The sequence below is a fragment of the Triturus cristatus genome, chromosome 8, assembly GCF_964204655.1.
Source record: "Triturus cristatus chromosome 8, aTriCri1.1, whole genome shotgun sequence".
NCBI classification, from domain to species: domain Eukaryota; kingdom Metazoa; phylum Chordata; class Amphibia; order Caudata; family Salamandridae; genus Triturus; species Triturus cristatus.
In genome coordinates, this window is record NC_140591.1 from 1,185,205,737 (window position 1) to 1,185,230,155 (window position 24,419).

Genomic DNA, 24,419 nt, shown 5'->3' on the forward strand with positions numbered 1-24,419 from the left:
ACCTTTTAGTGGGAGAGGGTTATTTTAGAACACATATTGTTTTTCCTATTTAGGAAACCCAATTGTTCTTTTTGGTTTAGTCACTTTTGTAAGGATAGTATTGTTTTCAAATTAGAGTGGGCTTTCTTTGTTTTTTCACACTTGGGCAAGTGACACAGTCTTGGCAACAGTCAATTCTTCAGTAGTACAAGCCACTTGGGCAAGCGCAGCATTGGCAGGGGACTGTTCAGGAACACTTTGGCAGTGTCACAGATCCTCTGCTTCAACTTGTGTGACAGACTCCGAGACAGGAGCTTATCAGTCATGCTCTGGGGACTCTCTTGGGTATCTTGGCTCCATTGTCCACTGTTTTTGCCCACACTGGCAATCAGGTTCTCCTGTAGGGTTGGTTTGCTCCTTCCCTCTTCTCTCAAGATGGTTACCTCCAGGCATTCCAAAACAAGGAGACAGTTCTTCCTTTAGATTAGACTCCAGGTGACTTCACCTCACCTCTCAGAAGGTGACTGTTAAACAGACACCAGCTGTGGCTGCGCAGCAGTCATCTTGGTACTCTGTGTAGCACTCCCTCCTTGGTCAGACAGAACTTGGAACTGGTACAACAAGTGGGTCAACAGCTCCCACTTTTATACAGGCACAGCAGACCATAGATCAGAATTGGTTTGGGTTGGTTCTCCTTTCATGCATTCTTCTCAGACTGGCTTTCAGATTCAGCCTTTGACTAGAGTTGTACTTCTCAAAGCTGGTTTGTTATTAGATAGGAGTAACAGAGGCACAAAGAGGTGTGAACATTCTGCACCTGGTTATCAGTGGTCACGCTTAAAAGTGATCAGGAAGGGAGACAAAAGCCTGGCCTTTCTAAAAGACTCTTCACACTTCGAATATCGGACCCTGCAGTCTCAGCCTTCACCAAATGCCTGTACTCATGAAGACTAATCAACAGCTCTTTACATCAAAATGATCTTATTTAATTTCTAAGGAGAAGTCTGTCTCCTCTTCCCCCACTTTATTGTTTGTGTCTCCTCCATCCATTCTCAGGGTGTCAGCAGTACAATACCACTGTCTGAGAAAGTAACCTCACCTCCATCTTGTTCACATGAACAGGTAAGGGATACCCAAAATGGAACCCACCCTTTGCTTTGGTTCACTCAAACACATATAATGTGTGCATCATGCAGAATACATAAATACATACATATGTTGGGATGTTAGTACAAGGAGCTGGGTCTATCTTGTAGCATCAGAACCATACATGAGTGTGCCAGATGTGGCTCCGTGCCTCACTGTATCACTGGAAGCCAGCTGTACCCGGCTGATGAGCCCCTATCTATGGCCAAAGCGGTCCTGGGTTGCTTGTGTTCTGGTTCAGATAACCTGGCTTGTCAGTTCGGGCTGTTTGCATGAGGAGCAGGGTCAAGACTGATATGCATATGGCTGGGTACAACTGAGGCGGCATGGGGAGCAAAAAAATCAATCGGTTAGGATGCTACCCCAAGCGATTGCCAGTGGTCAGACAAATTGCAAGCATTCCTCCTATCACCTTTTGTGTGTTGCATGTTCCGCCCTCAGTGACATGGTTATGCATAGCCGTGGGTTCCATGCTCACTGTATCACAGGAACCAAGCTGTAACCGACTGCTTGTGCTCCGGTTCAGGGAGGACCTGGTTTGGCAGTTCGGGCTGGGTACAAACTGAGGTGGCATGGGTGAGCAAAAGATCAATGGTTTGGGATACTACCCTGAGTGATTGCCAGTGGTCAGACATTTGCAAGCATTCCTCTCATCAATTTTTGTGTTGCATCACTCATGTGAGGCAAATAAGAAGGTCTTGTCGCAACTATATTATCACTGAAAGTGTGTGCTGTCACCACCGCTGCACATGCTAATACCTGTGATCGGGGTGGTAGCTCACTGTCATTAAAGAGCGATCACTTAGTGCACTCCTCCCTCTCCAGGGCGGCACTCATGAAAAGTGGCAGGCCTAGGCCTTCATGTACACGCCAGATTAGCATGACGTTTGGGGCCAAATATCCAGTTGGCCGTTCCGGACAGAAACATGGCTGTGCAATATGCGGGAAACATTCCCATCCCAAGTATATTAAGAAAGGAAACATTTGCCCTCAAGGCACTTTTTGTTAAAGAAACATTTGTAAACCTAAATCTCTCTTTAAAAATGCATTCCAGAACCCTGCACATGCTCAAAGATATTCTTTAGTTATTCACTCACTGAACATACCCGTAATGGAGGATTAGAAGTAAACCACTTCCCATCCGTTATTTCCTTGCCTGATAGTGCATGACTATTTCCAGCAATGTTTTCAGTAATTAAATAATTGTACGGTAAAGGCAGAAGTGAGAGCTGACCAACCCTAAGCGGAAAACCAAAGGTTCAGCGTGCCTGAAAATGTAGTTAATTCCAAATGCAGATTAAATTAAACCTTGCTATTGTTTGCACAGTGGACTGGGCTTATCATTTTGCGGTTATAAATTAATAGAAAAACTGAGGTGAGAAAAACATGCACTGGAAGTTTCCGAACAGTTAACTGTGTTGTGAAGTAAGTAAACTCTTGTGGTTTTCACTGTCATTAGGTGAGTCTGTTGACGACTGTGGGGGTGGATACAGCGAGTCCATTGCAGAGATGTGTGAAGAGCTTCAGAATGGCCTCACTCCCCTTTTGATCGTAACCCCGAATGGAAGAGATGAATCAGGCGCTAACCGAGACTGCTACCTGCTAAATCCAGCAGCCAAGTCTTCCCTTCATATGAACATGTTTCGTTTTCTTGGTGAGTATGTTAATAGCATGTTTTAGCTGCTGATATGATTTATTGAACTGTTTCTTTAGGGACTGAATTATGAACGAAACGTAAAAAAAAAATCTGTCAAGCAGAATTGTGAGAGTGGCTGAGCCTAATTCTTTGTCCTCTCAAGAAATAATGTGCGTCAAGAGGTTGTTTATGGATCAAGCCCTGCTTGATCAAGAGCAGCGTGAGCTGCAGAAACCCTCTGTGCAGGGACACATGCTCTTGAAGAGTGTTCAGGGTATGGAGCTGTATCTAGCCCAGCTTCGCCATCAGCGAGACAGGTTCCTTTTTGGTCAGATTCTGGTTCAACTCTCTTCACCATCTTTTAGCTTCTCCAACTGGTTGGGCTTTGCCCGATAGTAGGTTGGCCTGCGGTTGCGACAATAGGTCTCCGCAGGACACCCTACACTTCGTTATGTTTTGCTGCTATTTTAGTAGGCCCAGGAAGCAATTTTTAGTCCCCCTGCTAAAGTCCTTGAATTTTTCTCAAGTAAGGCCGGCTTTGGTTTACCTGCAGAAGCTCCCCCATAAATGTGTTATGTTCACTGTTTTATGTTTTTTACGAGTTGCGTTGTTGTCTAGATCAAGACCTGATTAGTTCTTGTACTGTTCTGGCTGACCGGGGCTTTCTGTTTTATTGACTGTCATTTTCATGTGGAAATGTTTGACTGAGATGATTTTATATTTGTCTTTTGTATTCTTTTCTGGTTGTCCATGCCAAACAAATAAAGATGTTATGATGGTAGTGAGAGTAGCAATGTCTTGTAATGTATCCTGACATCTAGTGGTGGGACCAGAAACTGCTTTTGAAAAGCGTTTGATTTCGGAGCTCTGTACTTTTAATACATCAAGTGCGTTGTATCGCCATGCTTCCTTCTCCCATGCAGTTGCGTTTTATCCCCTGGTACCTTTTATTCTTAGATAAGTGTGGACTGTAAACTGCTTCTTTTGCTCCTAGTACTGTCTGACCCACATTAGTGCTTAGTTTCAAGCCGTTTTTCCCATTCTCTTCTTTAGTTTGGGCAGTGCATATAGCTACATTCTGACCGCTTGCACATCATATGTGAAACACTACAAGAAATGCGCTGCGGCATACCTACATACCTATTGCCAATTGTCTACAATAGGACAATATCTGCCTGGCGTGTATCCATAGTACATGTGATGACAAGAATTTAAATGCATTTTTTTTTTAAAGCCGAGTTCTGAGATTTAGTTAAGTGAGTTGTGTTAGCCATGCATACATTATATTGAAAGCTGCTGAATGCCGCTGGGCACCATCTTTGTGAGTCAAGACTGTCAGCATTTATCTTTATGCTCCTTAGTATCGTTTTTAGTTGGCTTCTGAAGCACTGATGAGTTTTATGTCCTGAGGCTTCTTCTGTAATTCAGTTTTTGGGGATAGCCTACTGAACTGCAACTGTTTGACCCCCCCCCCACACTCCTTCGAACAGGCTGTTTTATTTTCTAGTTGATTAAACAACTTGATGTAGTATTTTGTTTATGGTAAGCAGGTGCTTCATGCCATAATGTTTTGTGCCACAACAACTTAAATTGTATGTGTTGTTTTGTGGGGTGCAGTTTGTTTTTAATATAGGGTCGGTGTATTATGAACCCTTGTCTAGCCTGAAATTCTGATGGATACATCTGCCAGTGGATTCCTCACCTTGTGAATATCCCCTGCGCCAGCAACATTCGGAAACTTTTGTAGCAGTCCACGCCGATGAGGTCGAAGACGACGTCACAGAGACACGGCTCCGCACGCGACTCCACTGACGTCACCGGCTCCATAAGAAGACCTCGGCGGCGTGATGACGTCAGTTCCCTTTTTTCCGCGCCGTCGACGCCAACGGATTTCGGGAATCGTTGGTAGTAGCTTTTCTGATACTTTGTGTATTCTTCTGGTTTTCTACTGTTTCTCTTCGAGAAGATGTCGACAAGGAAGTCGGGTTTTAAGCCCTGTCGGGAATGTGGCAAGCACATGTCGATTACAGACCCACATGAAGACTGTGTTTGGTGTCTCTCATCCGACCACGATGTGGATGGTTGTTCTTGCTGCGGCAAGATGAGCTCAAAAGCTCTAAAAGAAAGGGAGGCGAAGCTTTTCATCGCCAGGATGAAGAAAGAGAAGAGAGGTAGGAGGAAGTCCAGATCGAGGTCGGCGTCTAAATCGACTTCGGGACATGCTTTGAGAGGAAAGAAGCATAAGAAGAAGAGGAGGCATTCTTCTCGTCATCACTCCGATAAGAGTTCGGCTCCGAAGTCGAAGTCGCCGGCTCGGCGTCGGAGGGAATCCGTGTCTCCTTCTCCAGTCCCGACCTCACCTCCAGTTCCTTCTTCTTCAGTGGCTTCGTTGGCTCCGACTTCATCTCCGGTTCCGGTGATATCCCCGACGCCGGCTCCATCTCCGGCTCCGGATTCATCTCCGGCTCTGTCTCCGGCCCCGGTTGAGGATCTTCCAGTCCCGGGTGAGCCTGTGACGCCGCTAATTCCACCGTCGGGGCCGGCAGGCCCGAGTCCGGTGATGCCTGACCAGTACCCTGCATTCCCTGGAACGGGTCAGGACCCCTCGCATTATCTAAATGCGATGTATGGGGTGTTTTCGAGGGCCATGTATACCACTGGTGCACCTGCGGGTCCGATTGGTCCGATGGCTTTTAACCTGGGAGTGCCGCAGGTCTATCCTCAAGCTCCATTCATGCCGTTCTTTCAAGCGGTGCCGTCTTGGCATCTACCGGCGCCGAGGACGTCGACGCCTCTTCGCCGGTGCCGGCTCAACCTCGTTCAACGCCGGCTGCTCCAGCGGATCCACGTTCGACGCCGCGGCCGGCGCCGTCGGATTCGAACACGGCGCCGCCGACGCCGCTGGTGCGGATTCGATCCAGAAGGGAGGCGCAGAGAGTGGTGGATGAAAGGAGGTATCTTTTGCAGGAAGCTGAAGAGGGAGAGTTGGTTGACTCTGATGAAGTGTTTGAGGAGCTAAAGGAGGCAAGTGGGCTGGATTTGTCTCCTGAGTGGGAAATCACTCAGATGAGCCCTCAAAGGATGCAGCGCCGTATCATGCGGTCATCAGGAAGGCTGTTGAGTTGTTAGACCTCCAGTTACCAACCACGGAGTTCAGGTCTAACATTCTTACTGAGGTGCTGCATTCACCTACTGCAGTCTCGGAGCCTTTGTTGCCCTTTAATGAGGCCATTATCGACCCAGTATTAGAGGTATGGCGTAAACCTTTTTCAGCTCCCGCGGTCTCTAGGATAGTCGCAAGGAGGTATAGGGCGGCTCCAGGGGATCCTGAGTTTTTAACATCGCACCCATCGCCTGAGAGCCTGGTGGTTCAGGCTGCTTGTTCGGGAAGATCCAAGGGTGCCTTCCCTCAGGTTCCAGGAGACAGAGAGGCCAAAAAGATGGACCAGTCGGCCAAAAATGTCTTTTCTTCGGCCAGCATGGCCCTAAAGTCAACAAACGCGACTTGTCTGTTGGGGCGCTATATCCATGCGCTTATGGACTCAGCGAAAAAATTGGCACCAAAGTTGTCGGAGGAGGATAGGGCCAGCTTCAATGAAGTTTTGACTGATGCTCAGGCGGCTGCACGACAAGTAATTCAAAGTGGACTGGACACAGCAGACTCAGTTGCCAGAGTTTTGGGGTCTTCTGTTGCCACCAGGATGGGTGCGTGGCTAAAGTCCTCTGAATTCTCCCAAGATGTGCAGTCGGTTTTGTTGGACCTAGCATTTGATGGGTCTGGGTTGTTCGGCAAGGAGGCGGATGTCGCTCTCGAACGCTTCAAGGAAAGCAAGGATACGGCAAGGTCGTTGGGTCTTCAATCCCAGCCAAGGGGATCTTTCAAGAAGTATAGAGGCTTCGGAAGGGCGACTTTTCGCTCTTATAGACAGACCCAGCAACAGCAGCAACAACAGCAGCAAGGCTCTTTGACCAAGGGTTACAGAGGAAGAATCAGGGGTCGCTCACGTGGCCGTCAACTCTCCTCCTCTTCCTCTTCAGCCCCTCCCACCACCTAGATCCGACATTCTGGATCATGCTGGTCCTGTGGGGGGCCAGCTTACCCATTTTCTACAGGATTGGGAATCTGTAACTACGGATCTCTGGGTTCTGGATCTTGTAGAAAATGGGTACGCCCTTCCCTTTCGGGAATTCCCTCCGAATTACACTCCTTGTCAAGGTGCTTGCTCGGAGGACCACCGTCTTCTCCTGCAGGAGGAAGTCCTGAAGTTGTTTCAGAAGGGTGCGATAGAGGTGGCTCCAGAGCAGGAGAGGGGTTAGGGATGCTACTCCCGGTATTTCCTGATTCCGAAAAAGGACGGCAGATTGCGTCCGATATTGGACCTCAGGATCTTGAATTTTTATCTGAAGCAAGAGAAGTTCAAGATGCTCACCCTTGCGCAGGTTCTTCAAGCGCTGAATCAAGAGGACTGGATGGTGTCCATCGACTTGCAGGAAGTCGCACAGGAAGTATCTCCGGTTTACGGTAGGATCGCAACATTATCAGTTTGCGGTCCTTCCGTTTGGTCTTACTACTGCACCCAGAGTCTTCACGAAGGTGATGGCAGTGGTGGCAGCCCATCTCAGGAGGTCGGGGATTGCCGTTTTCCCCTATCTGGACGACTGGCTGATCAACGCGGAGTCGCCGGAGAAGGTGCTTCATCATCTGCAGGATACAACTCAGCTGTTGTTCAAATTGGGTTTCTCGATAAACGTGCCCAAATCTCACCTGGTGCCCTCTCAGCGCAACCTGTTCATAGGTGCGGTACTGGACACTACTGTGTGTCGAGCATTCCCTCCTCCTCAAAGGTTTCTCGACATACAGGAAATGATTCCTTTATTTTGCAATGGAGCGGTCGTTCCAGTCCTGAAGGTCCTTCGCCTGCTCGGTCTGTTTGCTTCCTGCATCCTGTTGGTCAACCATGCACGCTGGCACATGAGGGTGCTCCAGTGGTGCCTCCGCAAGCAGTGGTATCAGCACAAAAGAGATCTCAGGGAGTCTGTGAGGATCTCCAGAGAAGCTGCAGCGGATCTATCTTGGTGGAGCGTGGAGGGCAATCTGTCCCAAGGAAAGCCATTCCATCTACCTCTATCGGTGGCCACGGTGATAACGGATGCATCCACCTTAGGGTGGGGTGCTCATCTGGGGGATCTGGAGATCAAGGGTCTTTGGTCTCCAGAGGAAAGGTTGCTTCACATCAACCTTCTGGAGTTACGTTTGGCGCTCAAGGCCTTTCTCCCTTCCCTTCGCGGTCAGTCTGTTCAAGTCCTGACGGACAACACTACCGCGATGTGGTATATAAACAAACAGGGAGGAGTGGGGTCTCTTTGTCTCTGCAGAGAGGCCCTGCGTCTATGGTCCTGGGCTCAGGACCATCAGATTTGTCTGATGGCAAATCATCTTGCCGGGGTTCTGAACGTACGTGCGGACAGTCTGTCGGTAGTTCTCCGCCGACCACGAGTGGAGGCTTCATCCAGAGGAAGTTCGTCACGTCTTTCGGATGTGGGGAACTCCTCGGGTGGACCTGTTCGCCACTCACGAGAATGCTCACTGCCCGTCATTCTGCAGTCTCCAGTATCCGATGCAGGGAGCGTTGGGGGACGCGTTTCAGTTGAGTTGGGGCTCACGACTCCTTTACGCGTTTCCTCCCATACCCTTGATTCCTCGGGTTCTGAGGAAGATTCGCCAAGACGGGGCCCAAGTTCTATTGATCGCCCCGGATTGGCCAAGAAGGGTGTGGTACACAGATCTTCTCCACCTCTCCTCGTGCCCTCCGCTCCGTCTCCCTCTGAGGGCAGACCTCCTCTCGCAGTCGGAGGGGCAGGTTCTACACCCCCACCTCCAGAGCTTACACCTTCATGCCTGGAGATTGAACGGGGCAACCTGAGTTCTTTTTCTCTCCCACCGGATGTGGTAGATGTAATTTTGTCTGCCAGACGTCATTCCACCAAATCCATATATTCCTATACGTGGTCTAAATTTGTACTTTGGTGCGGAGAGAAGTCCATTGACCCTTTGAAGGCTCGTCTATCTAACATCCTTCAGTTTGCCCTTTCTCTTGCTCAGCAAGGCTTTGCTGTGGCTACTGTTAGGGGTTATTTATCGGCTTTGTCGGCTTTCCTTTGTGTGCCGGATCAGCCGTCGTTATTTAAATCACCTATTGTTCTTCGTTTTCTCAAGGGTCTCACAAACAGGTTTCCTCCTACTCCCTTTATTGTGCCTCAATGGGACTTAAACCTTGTATTAACTTATCTTATGGGTTCTCCCTTCGAACCCTTACACAAGTGTCCCTTGAGAGTGTTGTCCTTTAAGACTGTTTTCCTCATTGCAATCACCTCGGCAAGGAGGGTAAGTGAGCTTCAAGCTCTAAGTTCAAAACCCCCATTCTTGACCATTCATGCTGAAAGAATGGTACTCAGGACCAGGGCTGCGTTTTTGCCTAAGGTGGTAACTCCCTTCCATCTGGGGCAATCCATTACCCTTCCTTCCTTCTCCCTCACCCTTCCAAGGAGGAGGAGAGACTTCACCGCTTGGACCCTAAGAGGGCAGTGAGCTTCTACCTGGACAGGACAAAGGACTTCAGAGTTGATGACCAGCTCTTCGTGGGCTTTGTTGGCTGCAGGAAAGGTTGAGCGGTGCACAAGCGCACGCTTTCCAGGTGGATTGTCTTGTGCATTAAGATCTGCTACTCTTTGGCTGATAAGGAACCTCCAGAGGGTTTGAGAGCTCATTCCACTAGAGCAAAGTCTTCCACTTCTGCTTTGTCTAGGGGTGTTCCTGTGGAGGACATTTGTAGGGCGGCAACTTGGGCCTCCCTCCACACTTTTGCAAAACATTATTGCTTAGACACTGAGGTGAGGAGGGACGGACACTTTGCTCGTTCCGTCCTTCAGGACTTTTTGGTATAGAAAGGTGGACACCCTCCTCCGGGAGTGGGGACTGCTGTGGAATCTATTCACAAGGTGAGGAATCCACTGGTAGATGTATCCATCAGAAGAACAAGTTACTTACCTTCGGTAACGCTTTTTCTGGTGGATACAGTATCTGCCTGTGTATTCCTCACTGACCCACCTGCCTCCCCGTTGTCCATCCTTCTATGCCTATTGTTCTATTGTTGGTGTTTCAAAATGTACTTTTATCTCTCAAGGGCATTGTGTTATTTCTTTTGCCTTTCTGCTTATTCTCCACACTGGGTGTGTGTTGATCTGCATATTGTGTACTGTGTATACTGTGTATATATATTGCTGTCAGTCCGTCCGTGTGCCTCGAAGGCACGGAAAAAAGGGGCGGAACTGACGTCATCACGCCGACGAGGTCTTCTTATGGAGCCGGTGACGTCAGTGGAGTCGCTTGCGGAGCCGTGTCTCTGTGACATCGTCTTCGACCTCATCGGCGTGGACTGCTACAAAAGTTTCCGAATGTTGCTGGCGCAGGGGATATTCACAAGGTGAGGAATCCACAGGCAGATACTGTATCCACCAGAAAAAGCGTTACCGAAGGTAAGTAACTTGTTCATTACTGACAGCTGTATTGCCCTTCAGAATGAGGAGGCTGTGTATCCTACAAGTCCACCCCCTACAGCTTGGCGTCTGCAACATTCTGTGTGTGTTTTCAAACTCTCAACTTCCAGTCATAACTTCAGAAAGAAGTAGCCCTACCTTCCTCTCTGCCTGAGCAGACTAAGAATGGCGGGATTAATGTTCTTGGTCAGCTTGCGGCTCCTTGAAGCATTTTGCAGAGCAAGAACAAATCGGGACATGCAAGGTCAGTGGGAGTAGGCAGCAGTTTCACCAGCGTACTTTGTTTTTTTATCTTGGCCTTGTTCATCTGTTCCTTTTGACCGATTAAACATAAAGCAAGATATGTGCACTCAGATGCCTTCAGTCCACCCTCAATCCTACAGCTGGTACCACTTCACTTTGAATTGCCCAAGTCAGTATAGGTCTATCTAGGATAAACTAGACCATCAATGCCAGTTATTACATTTGCAGTTATTCCTCTTCTTTGGCCTGGTTATAGATGCTCCATTGGATCACTTGCTTCACAAAGGCATGCCAACCTGTTCTTATTTGTTTTGAAAAAAGGTTTTCACTGGAGCCTGCAGCAGAATGCAGCTGTTGGTGAATTCTAAGGCTGCCCAGCCTTGATTCCACCTCATTGTTCTTTCTCCATTCTTCCTGTCACACTTCATGTCTTTGTTTGCGGTTTCTTTTCATTCCTGATTTCTCCCTTTGTCTATTATATTCCTCCTTCTTTTTCCCTTTGGGTCATTCCATTGTTCCCTGATAAGTATTTTTCTCCAGATGGATTCCCAGGTGATCAATTGGGAGTATTAGTTGTAGAAGTCGTCCAACTTGGAGGCTGCAGTCTTCAAGTCTCTGGACAGCACATCCAGAACTCTTAGGATTATATCTTTTTTTTATCTTGGGCACTCTTCACAACCATCGAGTGGTGCCATCCCAGATGCAAGTCCTTATTCTGTGCACATAGTGTAGAAGGCCAAATATCTCAAATTATGAAGTGAAGATAAGATAGATAAGTCTAATTTGTTGTGAATTTCCAATATGATCAACCATATGTATATATCTTTCAAAAATGACAAAATATATGATATGCATTCAGAGATTAATTATGTTTCCTAATTACAAATTCAAATGCTAAGATTGTGAAAACGCATATCATGGTTTTTCAAGATAAACATATATTGATGTTCTGATTGAATGTAGTATGATAGAATGCATATATTTGGAACCCACTTTAAGATGGTCGCCATACAAATCCCAGGAAGTGTCTGCTTTTTGTTTTGCCGCAGTGGATGTAGACCAATAGGAATGGCCAATATTGGTTAAACATTTTGAGTTATGCCGGTGCATCCAACATTGACAAAGGCCAATAGCCGAAACGTGCTTGTCGGAGTATTTATTTTATTTTGTGGCTCATTAAAAAAAAAATTGGCAGTGGATGCCCGAGAGTGCTCGATTTCCTTGGTAAACGTATTTTGAGTGAATCCCCGTCTTCACTATCGCAGCATCCACTCTGTGAAGCGGCGTGGCAGTGCAACAAACTGAGTTGGTGAAATGTGTTTGTGTGTGTGTGTATGTGTGTATATATATATGTATATAGATAGATAGATAGATAGATAGACTGATAGATAGATAGATAGACTGATAGATAGATAGACAGATTGATAGATATAGAGATCTTTTACAGCTCCAAAGTGTGCATCTATGTTGTGACCCTCAATTTGTATTCCGGATCTCTGGGAGCGATTAATATATTGATCTGTGGGGATCGGAGGGTCTACTTTATTCTGGAAACTGAATATTTTGTAGTTCGCTTTTAACTTTACCTCGACATTCTAATTTGTTTGTGAAGAAGAAAGTGATAAATAGAGTCAACGATTTGCCCATCTGTGGGCACAATTCCATAATCTTATGTAGACTCTACACAATTTATGTCTTAATATAGTGGGAAATGGTATGAGATACCAACAGTAATTTACTGGATATATTACCTGTGCATGAAAGTTCTGGTTGTCACAAACGTATGATCTACAACTATAAAATGTATATTTATGTATGGACTTTACATATTATAAGATGGCGGTGCGTTTTTCCATTTGAAATGCAGCCCGTTGTTGCTGTTGTTGTTGTCAACCATGTCGGGATGCAGGAAATGATTGGTATATAAACAATGGCCGTTTCTGGCGCACCTCACCATCGAGAAAGTGATACCAAAGGGGATGATGGACGGAGCATTTCAGCAAATCAAACACTCACCCCCAGGCACGGTGAGCAAAAAAACGATGGATTTAGGCCCAGATCTCTGTACTGGGGTGAATGTATGACATTGTTCTGCATTCTGTCCATCAACTGTTGTTTTTGCATTTGTCACCCCGAGTGGGACGGGTATGCTCAGACGTGAGTCCCGTGCTCTCCATGCCACTGGAATCAAGCTACCCTGGCTGAAGAGGGGTGAAACCCCGAAACCGGTCCTAGGATGCTTGGTTCCAGTCCAGGGATGACCTGGCTTGGCAGTTCGGGCTGGACTGTTCCCATGAGGCACAGGGTCAAGACTGATTTGCATATGGCTGGGTTCAAACTGGAATGGCGTGGTGAGCAAAAAAACGATGGATTTAAGCCCAGATCTCTGTACTGGGGTGAATGTATGACATTGTTCTGCATTCTGTCCATCAACTGTTGCTTTTGCATTTGTCACCCCAAGTGGGCCGGGTATGCTCAGCCGTGAGTCCCGTGCTCTCCATGCCACTGGAATCAAGCTATCCTGGCTGAAGAGGGGTGAAACCCCCGAAACCGGTCCTAGGATGCTTGGTTCCAGTCCAGGGAGGACCTGGCTTGGCAGTTCGGGCTGGACTGTTCCCATGAGGCACAGGGTCAAGACTGATTAGCATATGGCTGGGTTCAAACTGGAATGGCATGGTGAGCAAATAAACGATGGATTTAGGCCCAGATCTCTGTACTGGGGTGAATGTAGGACATTGTTCTGCATTCTGTCCATCAACTGTTGTTTTTGCATTTGTCGCCATCGAGAAAGGCGACTGCCGAAACGCGGTTGGTTGTGAAAAGAGTCCCGGAATAAACATCTGAAAGAAACACGTTGGGTGTCGTCTGCGGCTCCGCGTCCATCGTCGGCATCGTGATCGCCGGGATGACGTCGTCTGAGTACTTAGACGCCGCCCTTGCGCGCTGACGTCAGTTCTTCTATTTTCCGTGCCAGTTAGCGCAGATCCGGCAAGAGCATACCCTTTAGTCACTTTTTGACTAAACTTTTTGAACTTTTTTGGTTCCTCTTTCGAGTCGACCTCGACTCTTGGTGCCGGTAGGGATGCCCGGGTTCAAGCCGTGCGATGCCTGTCACCGACTAATGTCGGTTACGAATCACCACCTTCGGTGTCTCTACTGCCTTGGGGCCGACCATGATGCCGAGTCGGTCCCGCAAGCTCCTTGAGATCCGGCAGTCGGCTCAACACTGTTCAAGGTCCCAGTCGAGGAGGTCGAGGGACTGGTCGCGGAGCCACAGCCATCACCGCTCATCGGGTTCGAAGTCATCGCATTCAGGTAAGTCGAGGCACAGTAAGAAGAAGTCGAAGAGGTGACATCGCTCTTCTGAGGACCCTCGCTGGTCGCGCGACTCGGCTGAGGGTTCAGGTGGTACCACCCGCGCGGCTCCGTTGGAGCCGCAGGAGTCGCATCTGGCCCCATACCCTCCGGTCCCTGGGCCTAATGCGACTCCGAGCGAGATCCGAGACTTCCTCGTGGCCATGAGGAGTCTCGCTCCGCCGTCGAGGCCTGCCGGCGCTCCTTCGGGCCCCGCAGGTCCGACTGGGAGGCCTAGCAAGTCGGCTGCTCCGGCGCCGTCGTCGACTTCGGTCCCGAAGCCGCAGGCCTCCGTGGGATCCAGGCCTGGATCCCGGTCGACGCCGGTTGACCTTACGACCCCTCCGCCGGTGCGACCCCTATGGTGCCGCCCCCAGCGCCGTCTTCAGACGACGTCGTCCCCAGGTTCAGCCCTGGTCCGGGTCCGGCACCGTCTCCGGCGCCGATAGATGAGCAAGTCATCTACCGCCCGGCCCCGACCTTTCAGCCTGTCTACCAGGAGTCGGATGACGGGGACGACTGGGAGGGGTCTGAGGACCCTCTGGCACAGCAGTGCCAGTTTGATCCAAGACTGGGCAGAAGAGCTGGTGGATGCCAGTGGTCTTGATACCTCCCCTGACACTGGCTTCATCTGTCCTCCCTCTGTGGCTACGGAAGAGGGTGCTACCTATTCTGTGGTGCTGTGCAGGGCTGCCGAAGCCCTTCATCTGGAGCTTCCTGCAGTGGCTGTGAGGACTAACCTCCTCACTGAAGCGCTTCAACTGCCAGTAAGCGCTTCGGAGCCGCTACTGCAGTTCAATGAAGCACTAACTGACGTTCTGATGGGCACCTGGTCCAAGCCCTCCACAGTCACTCCTGTGGACCGGAACGTGGCCCGGCGCCATCGCCCTGCACCGGGCGACCCCAGCTTTCTGTCGGTGGACCCCACCCCTGAGAGCCTGGTTATCCAGGCCTCTACCTCCCAGACCGCCTTCCCGTCCGCTCCTCCGGATCGGGAATCTAAAAGGTTGGAACAGTTTGGGAAGAAGCTGTTTTCCTCCCTTAGTTTGGGGTTGCGGTCTATCAACACCGCGTGCCTTTTGGACCGTTACACCCACTCCTTGTGGGATACGGTGGCGGACATGCTGCCCCAGTGTCTGGAGGAGGCCCAGACACGGGTCGACCAGGCTCTTGCTGAGGGGCGGGATGCAGCACGGTACTCGATTCGATGTGGGCTTCACACCACGGACTCGTTAGGTAGAGCGATTGCGATGACGGTGGCGATGTCGCCACGCCTGGCTGAGATCCACAAATTTCTCCGGGGATGTCCAGAGAACCCTCATGGAAATGCCCAATGGCCGTCGCCTTTTTGGCGACAAAGCGGATAGTGCGCTGGAGCGCTATAAAGACTCCAGGGCTACGGCCAAGTCCTTGGGCCTCTCGACCCCGCGCCCGCAAACTTGCGCTTTTCGCCCCTTTTGTGGCCAAGGAAGGGGCGCCCCCACATGTCCGTCTAGCCACAGGCCGCAGAACCAGCCTCAACGCGGTCGCAGACGTGGATTCCACCGAGGCGGAGCAGGGGGACAGAGAGCCGGTCAGCCCACATCTGCCCCAGCAGCATCTGCCTCAAAGCCTTCCTAGTCCGAGCTTTCAGGCCCATTTCACGCCAATGGGAGGCAGGGTTCGCCATCACCTGCCCCACTGGCGTACCATCACGTCGGACAGGTGGGTGCTGCAAATCGTCCGATGGGGATACTCCCTCCCCTTCGAGGCGACCCCTCCAGCCATGCCACCGCAGTACCACTGCATGTCGAGGGATCACTTGCAACTTCTGCAGGAGGAAGTTACGGCCCTCTTTGCCAAGGGAGCCAACAAGCGCGTTCCTGGCCCAGAAGTAGGTCGGGGTTGTTATTACCACTACTTTCTGGTTCCCAAGAAGGGCAAAGGGGGCCTACACCCTATCTTGGACCTCAGGAGTGTCAACGCCTTCCTCCGGAAGGAGAAGTTCAAGATGCTCACCTTAGCTCAGGTTCTGGCTGCCCTAGACCCTGGAGACTGGATGGTAGCGTTGGACTTGTAGGATGCATATTTCCACATCCCCGTCCTGCCAGCCCACCGGCGTTACCTGCGGTTCACGGTAGGCCACGAGCACTTTCAGTTTACCGTGCTCCCCTTCGGCCTCACCAGTGCCCCTCGGGTGTTCACGAAAGTGATGGCGGTGGTCGCAGCTCATCTGCGCAGATTAGGGGTTCCAGTCTTCCCCTATCTCGACGACTGGCTGTTGAAGGCGTGCTCGCCCCAGGCAGTCGTCTCCCACCTCCAGACTACGGCCGACCTCCTGCATTTGCTGGGTTTCTCCATCAACGTGCCGAAGTCGCATATGAGTCCCTCCCAGAAGCTCCTTTTCATCGGAGCGGTTCTGGACTCAGCGCAGTTTCGGGTCTATCCTCCGGAACAGCGGATTCGGGATACTCGGGCTCTGATTCCAATCTTTCAGCCTTTATCCCGCGTTACGGTCATGTTGGTGCTGTGGCTGCTGGGTCTTATGGCCTCCTGCATCCTGCTGGTACATCACGCCAGGTGGCGGATGCGGGCTCTACAGTGAGACCTGAAGTTCCAGTGGGCTCAGCATCGGGGCAACCTGTCCGACCACGTCCTGATCTCGGAGTGCACTGCAAGTCAGTTGTAGTGGTGGTTTACGGACCGTGATTGGGTCAGTGGCAGATCCCTCTTCCTACCCCAACCGGAGCACGTAGTGGCGACGGATGCGTTCCTCCTGGGATGGGGGGGCCACATGGGCGAGGCGGAGATCAGAGGCCTCTGGTCTCCGGCGGAGTCCCGACTCCATATCAACCTATTGGAGCTGCGGGCGATCCCGCTTGCACTGAAGGCATTAATTCCCTCTGTTCGGGGAAGTGTAGTGCAGGTGTTCACGGACAACACCACCGCCATGTGGTATTGCAACAAACAGGGCGGTGTGGGGTCGTGGACCCTTTGTATTACAAAGGGGGGGACAGGAGGGGCTAGTTTGATGAGGTCCAGTATGCAAGCCCCAAAAGACTGTAAACAAAAAAGGGTACAAAGTTCCTCTAGTACAAAGAAGAGATATCGAGGGAGCAAATAATGAGTGAGGGAAAGTTAATTCTCCACTAACTCCCGAGTGTAGCCAAGGGAATAACGGGGGGGAAATTCCCTTGGTGGAACTAGAGCTCTCACACACCTAGCAAGCTAGGTGTCATGCTTCATCATATGAGCTTGCCCCTCGTCAAGTCGGCGCTGCAATACTTGACGGGCTCCCGAACCGGGGCTCTTTATCGGGGATCTTTTGTTCCTGCCGGTCGGTGCATGGGGGTGAGGGGCCTAGTGTGTGTAGATGTGAATAAGAGTGGGTTAAAACGGGTCAGTTAGTCCTAATAGGAATTTATTCAGAAGGTAAACTACCCGATTAAAATGGTGTAGAGTGACTGTGTACTAGAGATAAGGTATCTAGTCGTGTAGCTCTACTCTAAAGATCAACATGTTTCATGCCTTGTATATCAGGAGGATCTGGGCATTTCTTCAGGATCTGAAAAACTATCTACACTAAGTGGTAAGGTGCGTTCTACATACCACGTTCTCCGGTCCGTGACCTGAAAAGTAAGTTGAGAATTAGTTGAACAAGATAAATATATCTCTTCTTACTGTTAACAAATATCATAGTGGAGTGGTGAAATGCGAGTACTGTCACACTCAAAAAAGTCACCGTGCCCACAGGTAGATCAACTTCAGAACCTATACCGTGAGGTGCCTATATGAGCCAGGCGCGATCAGTAATGAAGAAATAGTGATTAGGTTAAAAACTGAATAACAGTGATATATTACTCATGGAAAGGCTGTAAGCGTAACAAGAGTGGAGATCTAATGGCTGGACTCACCTGGTCTGTTACTACAGGTTACTAGCAACAGTCCTGGCGGTAACTTAAAATGGACACCGATTGGGTCCTATGAAACATAAATAAAAGTCAGGAAGTAAAGTAATGAAAATCAATAGAAAATAGACAAAAGTAGGCAGTGAGCCTACCACGGTATAAGCGCTAATAATGGGTGCAAGAAGGGAGCCACCTCATCCCGTGTAAGGCAAGCCCCACTCGAAGATAACCTCGGACCGGTGACTAGGAGGAGAGCGGTAATGGAAATTCCGCCGTGCGTCAAAAGTACACCGGTCGGGTCAGGAGGGAGGGGGGCTGTATTAGGGTGAGGTACTCACCAACGCTGCCCAAATGTAGCTCTTGGCGGTGGGGGCATCGAGAACCGTATGGGAAATATGTCACAGAGATACTCACCCGCGTCGATTCACGCTGGGTTGAATCACCTACCCTACCGCCAGGATCCGGGGTGGAACCTGGCAGAGGTTGTTTTGGGAAGTTATACTCTGCATCACCAATGGGAAAGTGCCATTACGTCGAGGGCGTGTGACGCGCATGAGGCGTCATAGAAGGCGCTCGCGGGTACCACATGATATTAGGTGTTTCTAATGAATCTAAAACGTGGCGGCCATGTTAGGGCAAGATAGAAATGCAAAAATACTAAGTACGAAAGGACCTTCTATAGAGGCACTATCTGTTGGTAATCCTAATGTAGTGCCAGGTGAGGCAATGTACGAAGGTCTAAAGATATGTTGTGCATAGCGTCAATTTAAATATAATGTCTCGTAGTGTTAGGTATTCTTAATGAAGCATATTGGTGCAAAATAGAATTGCATAGCTCATAACGAGGATAAGTGCGGAAGAACCAAATCGAATGGCACTATCTATTAGTTGTACTACTGCAGTGTCAGGTAAGGCAATGCAAGGTGGTATGGTGTTATGATGTAAACAGCGTCAAAACCCATGTGGAGGTAATCCTAATACCAAGTCAAACCGCAGTAAAGCGGTATTGTGGACCCAGGGATTGGCAAAGAAGGAGCCTGTAATCATCCAGACAGGACATCGTTCAATCCAGCGGTCAGGTGGGGCCATGAATAGACAGACATCCCGGTGCTAGAATGGGTCACTCCATGATTGTTAAGTGCTGACTAAGGGAGTGAGCCCCATGGGATATCATCATTGAGTCCCTCAGTATGGGATGATAATCTATGTACCCATCTCTGTTCAATCCTGAACAGTGATGGTTTGGAAATCTGTGGATAAGATTCCAATACAATCCAGTGTATTGAGTCTGGGGAATTTTGAGCCTCAGTGAAGTGTCTGTACTTTCTAGTGGTGGCTCGTTGGCAGCGTATGTTGCTCCTATGTTCAATAATGCGTGTTTTGACTGGTCGCATGGTCATACCTATGTATTGTAGACCACACGGACAAGTAATCAAATAAATACACTGTCTGGTATTACAGTTGGTATGTTTTAGGATGCACCACTTGAAGTTTGGTCGCAGGTTAACTTCCTTGGTTATTGTCGTGTATTTACATGCTGTGCACGTTCCACAGGGGTAATGTCCTTTAACAGGTGGTAGGCCCCATAGATTAGTTTGCGCAGAGTTAGTGTGAATCTTGGGTCTCGTGTGAATCAGAATATCTCTTAGGCTGCAAGTTCTCGTGTATGCGAATCTTGGTTTAGGGATCTGTAGGTCCCCTGTATATAAAATGCCCCAGTGCTTCAAAATGATCTTTTTGGTGGGGACTGAGTTGGGTGTGTATGAAGTAACACGTGTAATTAAGTCAATAGGAGGTTTATGGTGAACCTCTAGTAAAGACTCTCTAGGATTGTTTCTCGCTCTCTTCATTGAGTCGTTGATAATTTTAGAGGGGTAACCTCTAATCTTGAGATTGGTAGCCAATGTAGCTGATTCTGTTTTATAGTCAGCAGTGGATGTGCAATTGCGTCTTATGCACAAGAACTGGCCGAAAGGTAGGTTGTCTTTGAGGGCTCTTGGGTGATGGCTTTGGTATAGGAGTAAGCTGTTGCGGTCAGTTGGTTTCCTATATAAAGAGGTAGAGAGCTTCCCTTCAGTCAGCCTAATGTTTAAATCAAGAAATGCCACATTAGTATCTGAAATAGTGTGGGAAAATTTCAAAAAGATGTTCTGCTGGTTAATCCATTCCACAAAGGCATTACATGTATCAATGGAACCATGCCAAAAAATCAGAATGTCATCAATGAAGTGTTTCCAAAGTTTCAAATTGTGGGCATAAGGATTGTTGTCCTTGTTAATGACATCTTTTTCAAATGCTGCCATGTACAGACAGTCTAGACTAGGGGCAAAGGTGCTCCCCATCGAAGTACCCTGGCATTGATGGTATAATTGTCCTTTGAATTCAAAGAAGTTTTCAGTTAAGGCCAGGGTTGCACATTCCATAATAAACGAGATGGGAGTTGTGGAATGCCAATCCAAGGAACTCAGAGCCGTTTCCACGACTGTCAAGGTGTCTCTCTGGGGAATGTTGGTGTAGAGAGCCTCCACGTCACGAGTGACAAGGAAGTCAATATCGATAGGGTCCTCTCTTGACTCAATAATTCTGAGAATATCAGTCGTGTCTCTTACAAAGGAAGGTGTGTTTCTCACTAGGGGCTGTAAGAACTGATCAACGAACTTAGATAGAGGCTCAAGGGTTGAGCCAATACCAGAGACAATGGGCCGCCCAGGAACCGGGGTCGTGCCTTTGTGTATCTTAGGTAAGGTGTAAAAGTAGGGGATCCTTGGTTCTGTGGCAATTAAGAAAACTGATTCGTTGTGACTTATCCAACCGTTGGTCACTGCCTCATGTACGAATATGGAGATAGAATTAGTGAGGCGTGGGGTTGGGTCAAGTGTGATTGGAGCGTAGTATTTGTCATTGGTGAGTTGGCGTTTACATTCCTCATCATAATCGGCTGTGGATTGGATCACAGTAGCCCCACCTTTGTCGGCTTGTTTGATAGTTACGGATTTGTCTCCCGCGAGATTACTCGCAGTTTGCACTTCAGTTTTGGAAAGGTTATGAAAGGGAGAGGGATCAGGTATTAGAGCTAGGTCTTTGAGTACCGCCTTCTCAAATGTTAAAATTTCCACTGGGATCATAGCATTGTTGGGAGTGAAAGTGGAGGGATTCCTCAATCCTGAGTCATCCTCTTTGGTATGTGGTTTGTCCTGAAAATAAGATTTCAGTCTTATCTTACGGAACAGTTTTTGTACCTCACAAAGGTCCCTGAACTTATCCACTTTGGGGGTAGGGACAAAACCCAACCCCTTTTGCAGTACTGCTACTTCAGGGGCCGAGAGGATGCGTTGTGACAAATTAACTACTAATTCCTCTTGTTCAGTGTTTTGCTTCTTGTGTCCATCCCTCCCGATGGCTGGTCCTGCCATTGGACCTGTTTCTGCGAGCCTCTTCTGTTGCGCCCTCTTCCTCTGCCCCAACCTCTGTCTAAAAAAGAGGGGCCATTATTGAAGAATTGGGGGGGTCCTTTTTGAAACGGAGCATATTGCCAATAAGGGAGTGGTGGGTGACCAGGAAACATGGGAGGTCCCTGAAAGATGGGGGCATTGTAATGTTGGTTGGGGCGCTGATTTCTCCGACCATTGTAGCTGCCCCAGCTACCTGTGCTTGAGTTGCTATCAGAGGAGTCTCTCCTATCGGAGTTCTCGTCAGATGAATAACTGTTTTTGACCGATATATAGTCTGCCTTGAGATAGGGATACACTTTCTCTTTGTTGAATTTCAGAATGTGTTTCTGAAGTTTCGCTATTTTTTGTTTCATCAGATACTCTTTATTCTCAGTAATCTCAGCATTGATCTCAGCAAGCTTATTCTTGTATGCTGTGATCTGGATAGTAGTTTTGAGTGCTCCTTCTGCAATTTGTATCCTGACAAGAAGAGCCTCTGCTAAGCGTCTTGCTGTGTTGATGATGAGTACTAATAAGTCCCTGGTACATTTCCACGCAACCAGGGACCATTCCTTCTTAAAGGTAGTATCGTCTAAAAATAGTCTAGGAAAATGATTGACAATTAATCCTGTAGGTGCAATGTTGGCACGTAAATATTCACTCATGAGGGCGCCATGGAGGGTAATTTTAAGCCACTCTCTTTTTAGTGATGTAAGTGAATTCCAATCATCTGCCTGTGAACCTGATGCAGAACTCCCATCATTCCCTAAAAGGGACGGGGTTCTCTCTAGTATATCAGAGACTGCCTCATTGCCGAAGCTTAGGCCTTGGTTATCCATGAGAAATAAGTAAGGAGGTTAAACCAGTGGAAAATAGGAAGAAAGATGGGCCAGACTGGATTAGAATGTTGATCCGCTGGTAACCTATTGTAATGTCCCACGGGTGTAACCCGTGCTAATAATGTATTACAAAGGGGGGGACAGGAGGGGCTAGTTTGATGAGGTCCAGTGTACAAGCCCCAAAAGACTGTAAACAAAAAAGGGTACAAAGTTCCTCTAGTACAAAGAAGAGATATCGAGGGAGCAAATAATGAGTGAGGGAAAGTTAATCCTACACTAGCTCCCGAGTGTACCCAAGGGAAGAACGGGGGAAAATTCCCTTGGTGGAACTAGAGCTCTCACACACCTAGCAAGCTAGGTGTCATGCTTTATCATATGAGCTTGCCCCTCGTCAAGTCGGCCCTGCAATACATGACGGGCTCCCGAACCGGGACCCTTTGTCAGGAGGCTCTGCGCCTCTGGACATGGCTGGAACATCAGGGCATCACCCTGGTGGTTCAACACCTGGCGAGCTCTCTGAACGCCAGGGCAGACGAACTCATCCGCCGGTGCATGATGGATCACGAAGGGCGTCTGAAGTCGGACGTGGCGCAAGGCCTCTTTCAGCAGTGGGGAGAGCCTTGGTTAGAGCTATTCGCCACCGAAGAGAACGCGCAATGTCATCAGTTCTGCGCGTTGGAATTTGCAAGGCGGCACTCGCTCGGAGACGCTTTTCGACGCGAGTGGAGTTGTGGTCTGTTGTACGCCTTTCCGCCTATACGACTTCTGCCCAGAGTGCTGAAGAAGATCAGGCGCGACCAGGCCCAAGACAACCTTGTGGCTCCGGATTGGGCACGAAGATACTGGTATCCCGAGCTAATCAGTCTATCAATCGATCCCCCGATTCGACTGCCTCTTCAGGAGGACCTTCTGTCGCAGCAGCAGGGGATGGTCCTCCACTCGAACCTGTCCAGCCTCCACCTCCATGCGTGGTGATTCAGCGGCGACAGTTGATGCCATTTGACTTGCCTCCTAAAGTCTGTGATGTCATTCTGGCAGCCAGACGTCCCTCCACTAAAACGGTATACGCCTGCAGGTGGAACAAATTTGTGGCATGGTGCACAGCAAAGGCTGTGGATCCCCTTTCCGCCCCTCTTTCTGAGGTTCTCCTCTTTCTTCTTTCCCTGGCCCAGCAGGGTTCTGCTCTGGGCACCCTCAAGGGATATCTTTCAGCTGTTTCTGCTTTCTTACGGCTTCCTGATCAGCCTTCTCTTTTCAAGTCCCCTGTTGTTGCTCGATTCTTTAAAGGCATTACTCATATGTTTCCTCCTGTCCCTATCGTAATGCCTCAGTGGGACTTGAACCTGGTGTTAACCTATCTGATGTGTGCTCCTTTTGAGCCACTTCATACTTTTCCTCTCCGTCTTCTGACTCTTAAGACTGCTTTCCTGGTTGCCATCACCTCTGCCAGACGGGTGAGTGAGCTCCAAGCTCTTTCTTCTAAGCCTCCTTTCCTCTCTGTCCATCCGGAAAAGGTTGTTCTCAGGACTCGTCCTTCCTTTCTCCCTAAGGTGGTAACTGCCTTTCACATCAGCCTGTCTGTTACATTGCCCACCTTCTTTCCGCCTCCGCATCCCTCGAAAGAGGAAGAGAGGCTCCACCGTCTGAACCCAAAACGAGCGCTGTCCTTCTATCTGGACTGCACAAAACAGTTCCGGGTGGACGACCAACTCTTTGTTGGCTACGTGGGCGCTAAGAAGGGGCGGGTAGTGCACAAGCGAACCATCTCTCGGTGGGTTGTTTTGTGCATTAAGGCCTGTTATTCCTTTGTTAAGAAGGAACCCTCTGTGTAGCTGAGGGCACATTCCACTCGGGCCACAGCGGCTACTACTGCCCTGGGACGGGGAGTCCCTCTGCAGGACATTTGTCAGGCAGCAACGTGGGCCTCGCTGCACACGTTTGCCAAGCATTACTGCCGGGAAACAGCCACTACAACGCGGCCGTTTCAACCCTTAAGCACGCATGCATAACAACGGATGCGTGGTTACCACGTATAGCCTTTACCACGCATTCCTTTACTACGAGATACGTAGTAAAGGAATGTGTGATAAAGGCTAAAAGAAGAAATACATTGTGTGTTAAAAAAAGAGGGCTTGGGGGGTATCCAAGTACAGCCAAGTCCGGAGAGACGGCTTCTTTGGCCGTTCCGTTCTACAGGACTTCCTGGTGTGATCTTGGTTCGCAGACCCACCGCCGGGGTTGGTATTGCTGGGGTATCTATTCTAAGGTAAGGAATCTAACTAACATGTTTCTTTCAGATGAACAAGTTACTTACCTTTGGTAACGATATATCTGTAAGAAACATTAG

At 49.0% G+C, this 24,419-nt stretch overlaps 1 protein-coding gene across 1 annotated transcript in view; it reads left to right on the forward strand.

Moving 5' to 3' along the window:
- LOC146805589 (E3 ubiquitin-protein ligase HERC2-like) overlaps positions 1-24,419 on the forward strand; it is a 1,563,844-nt gene that overhangs the window by 1,473,939 nt on the left and 65,486 nt on the right. The window contains 1 exon segment of the mRNA XM_085622871.1: positions 2,585-2,779. Within this exon segment, the coding sequence (XP_085478997.1) occupies positions 2,585-2,779 (195 nt within the window).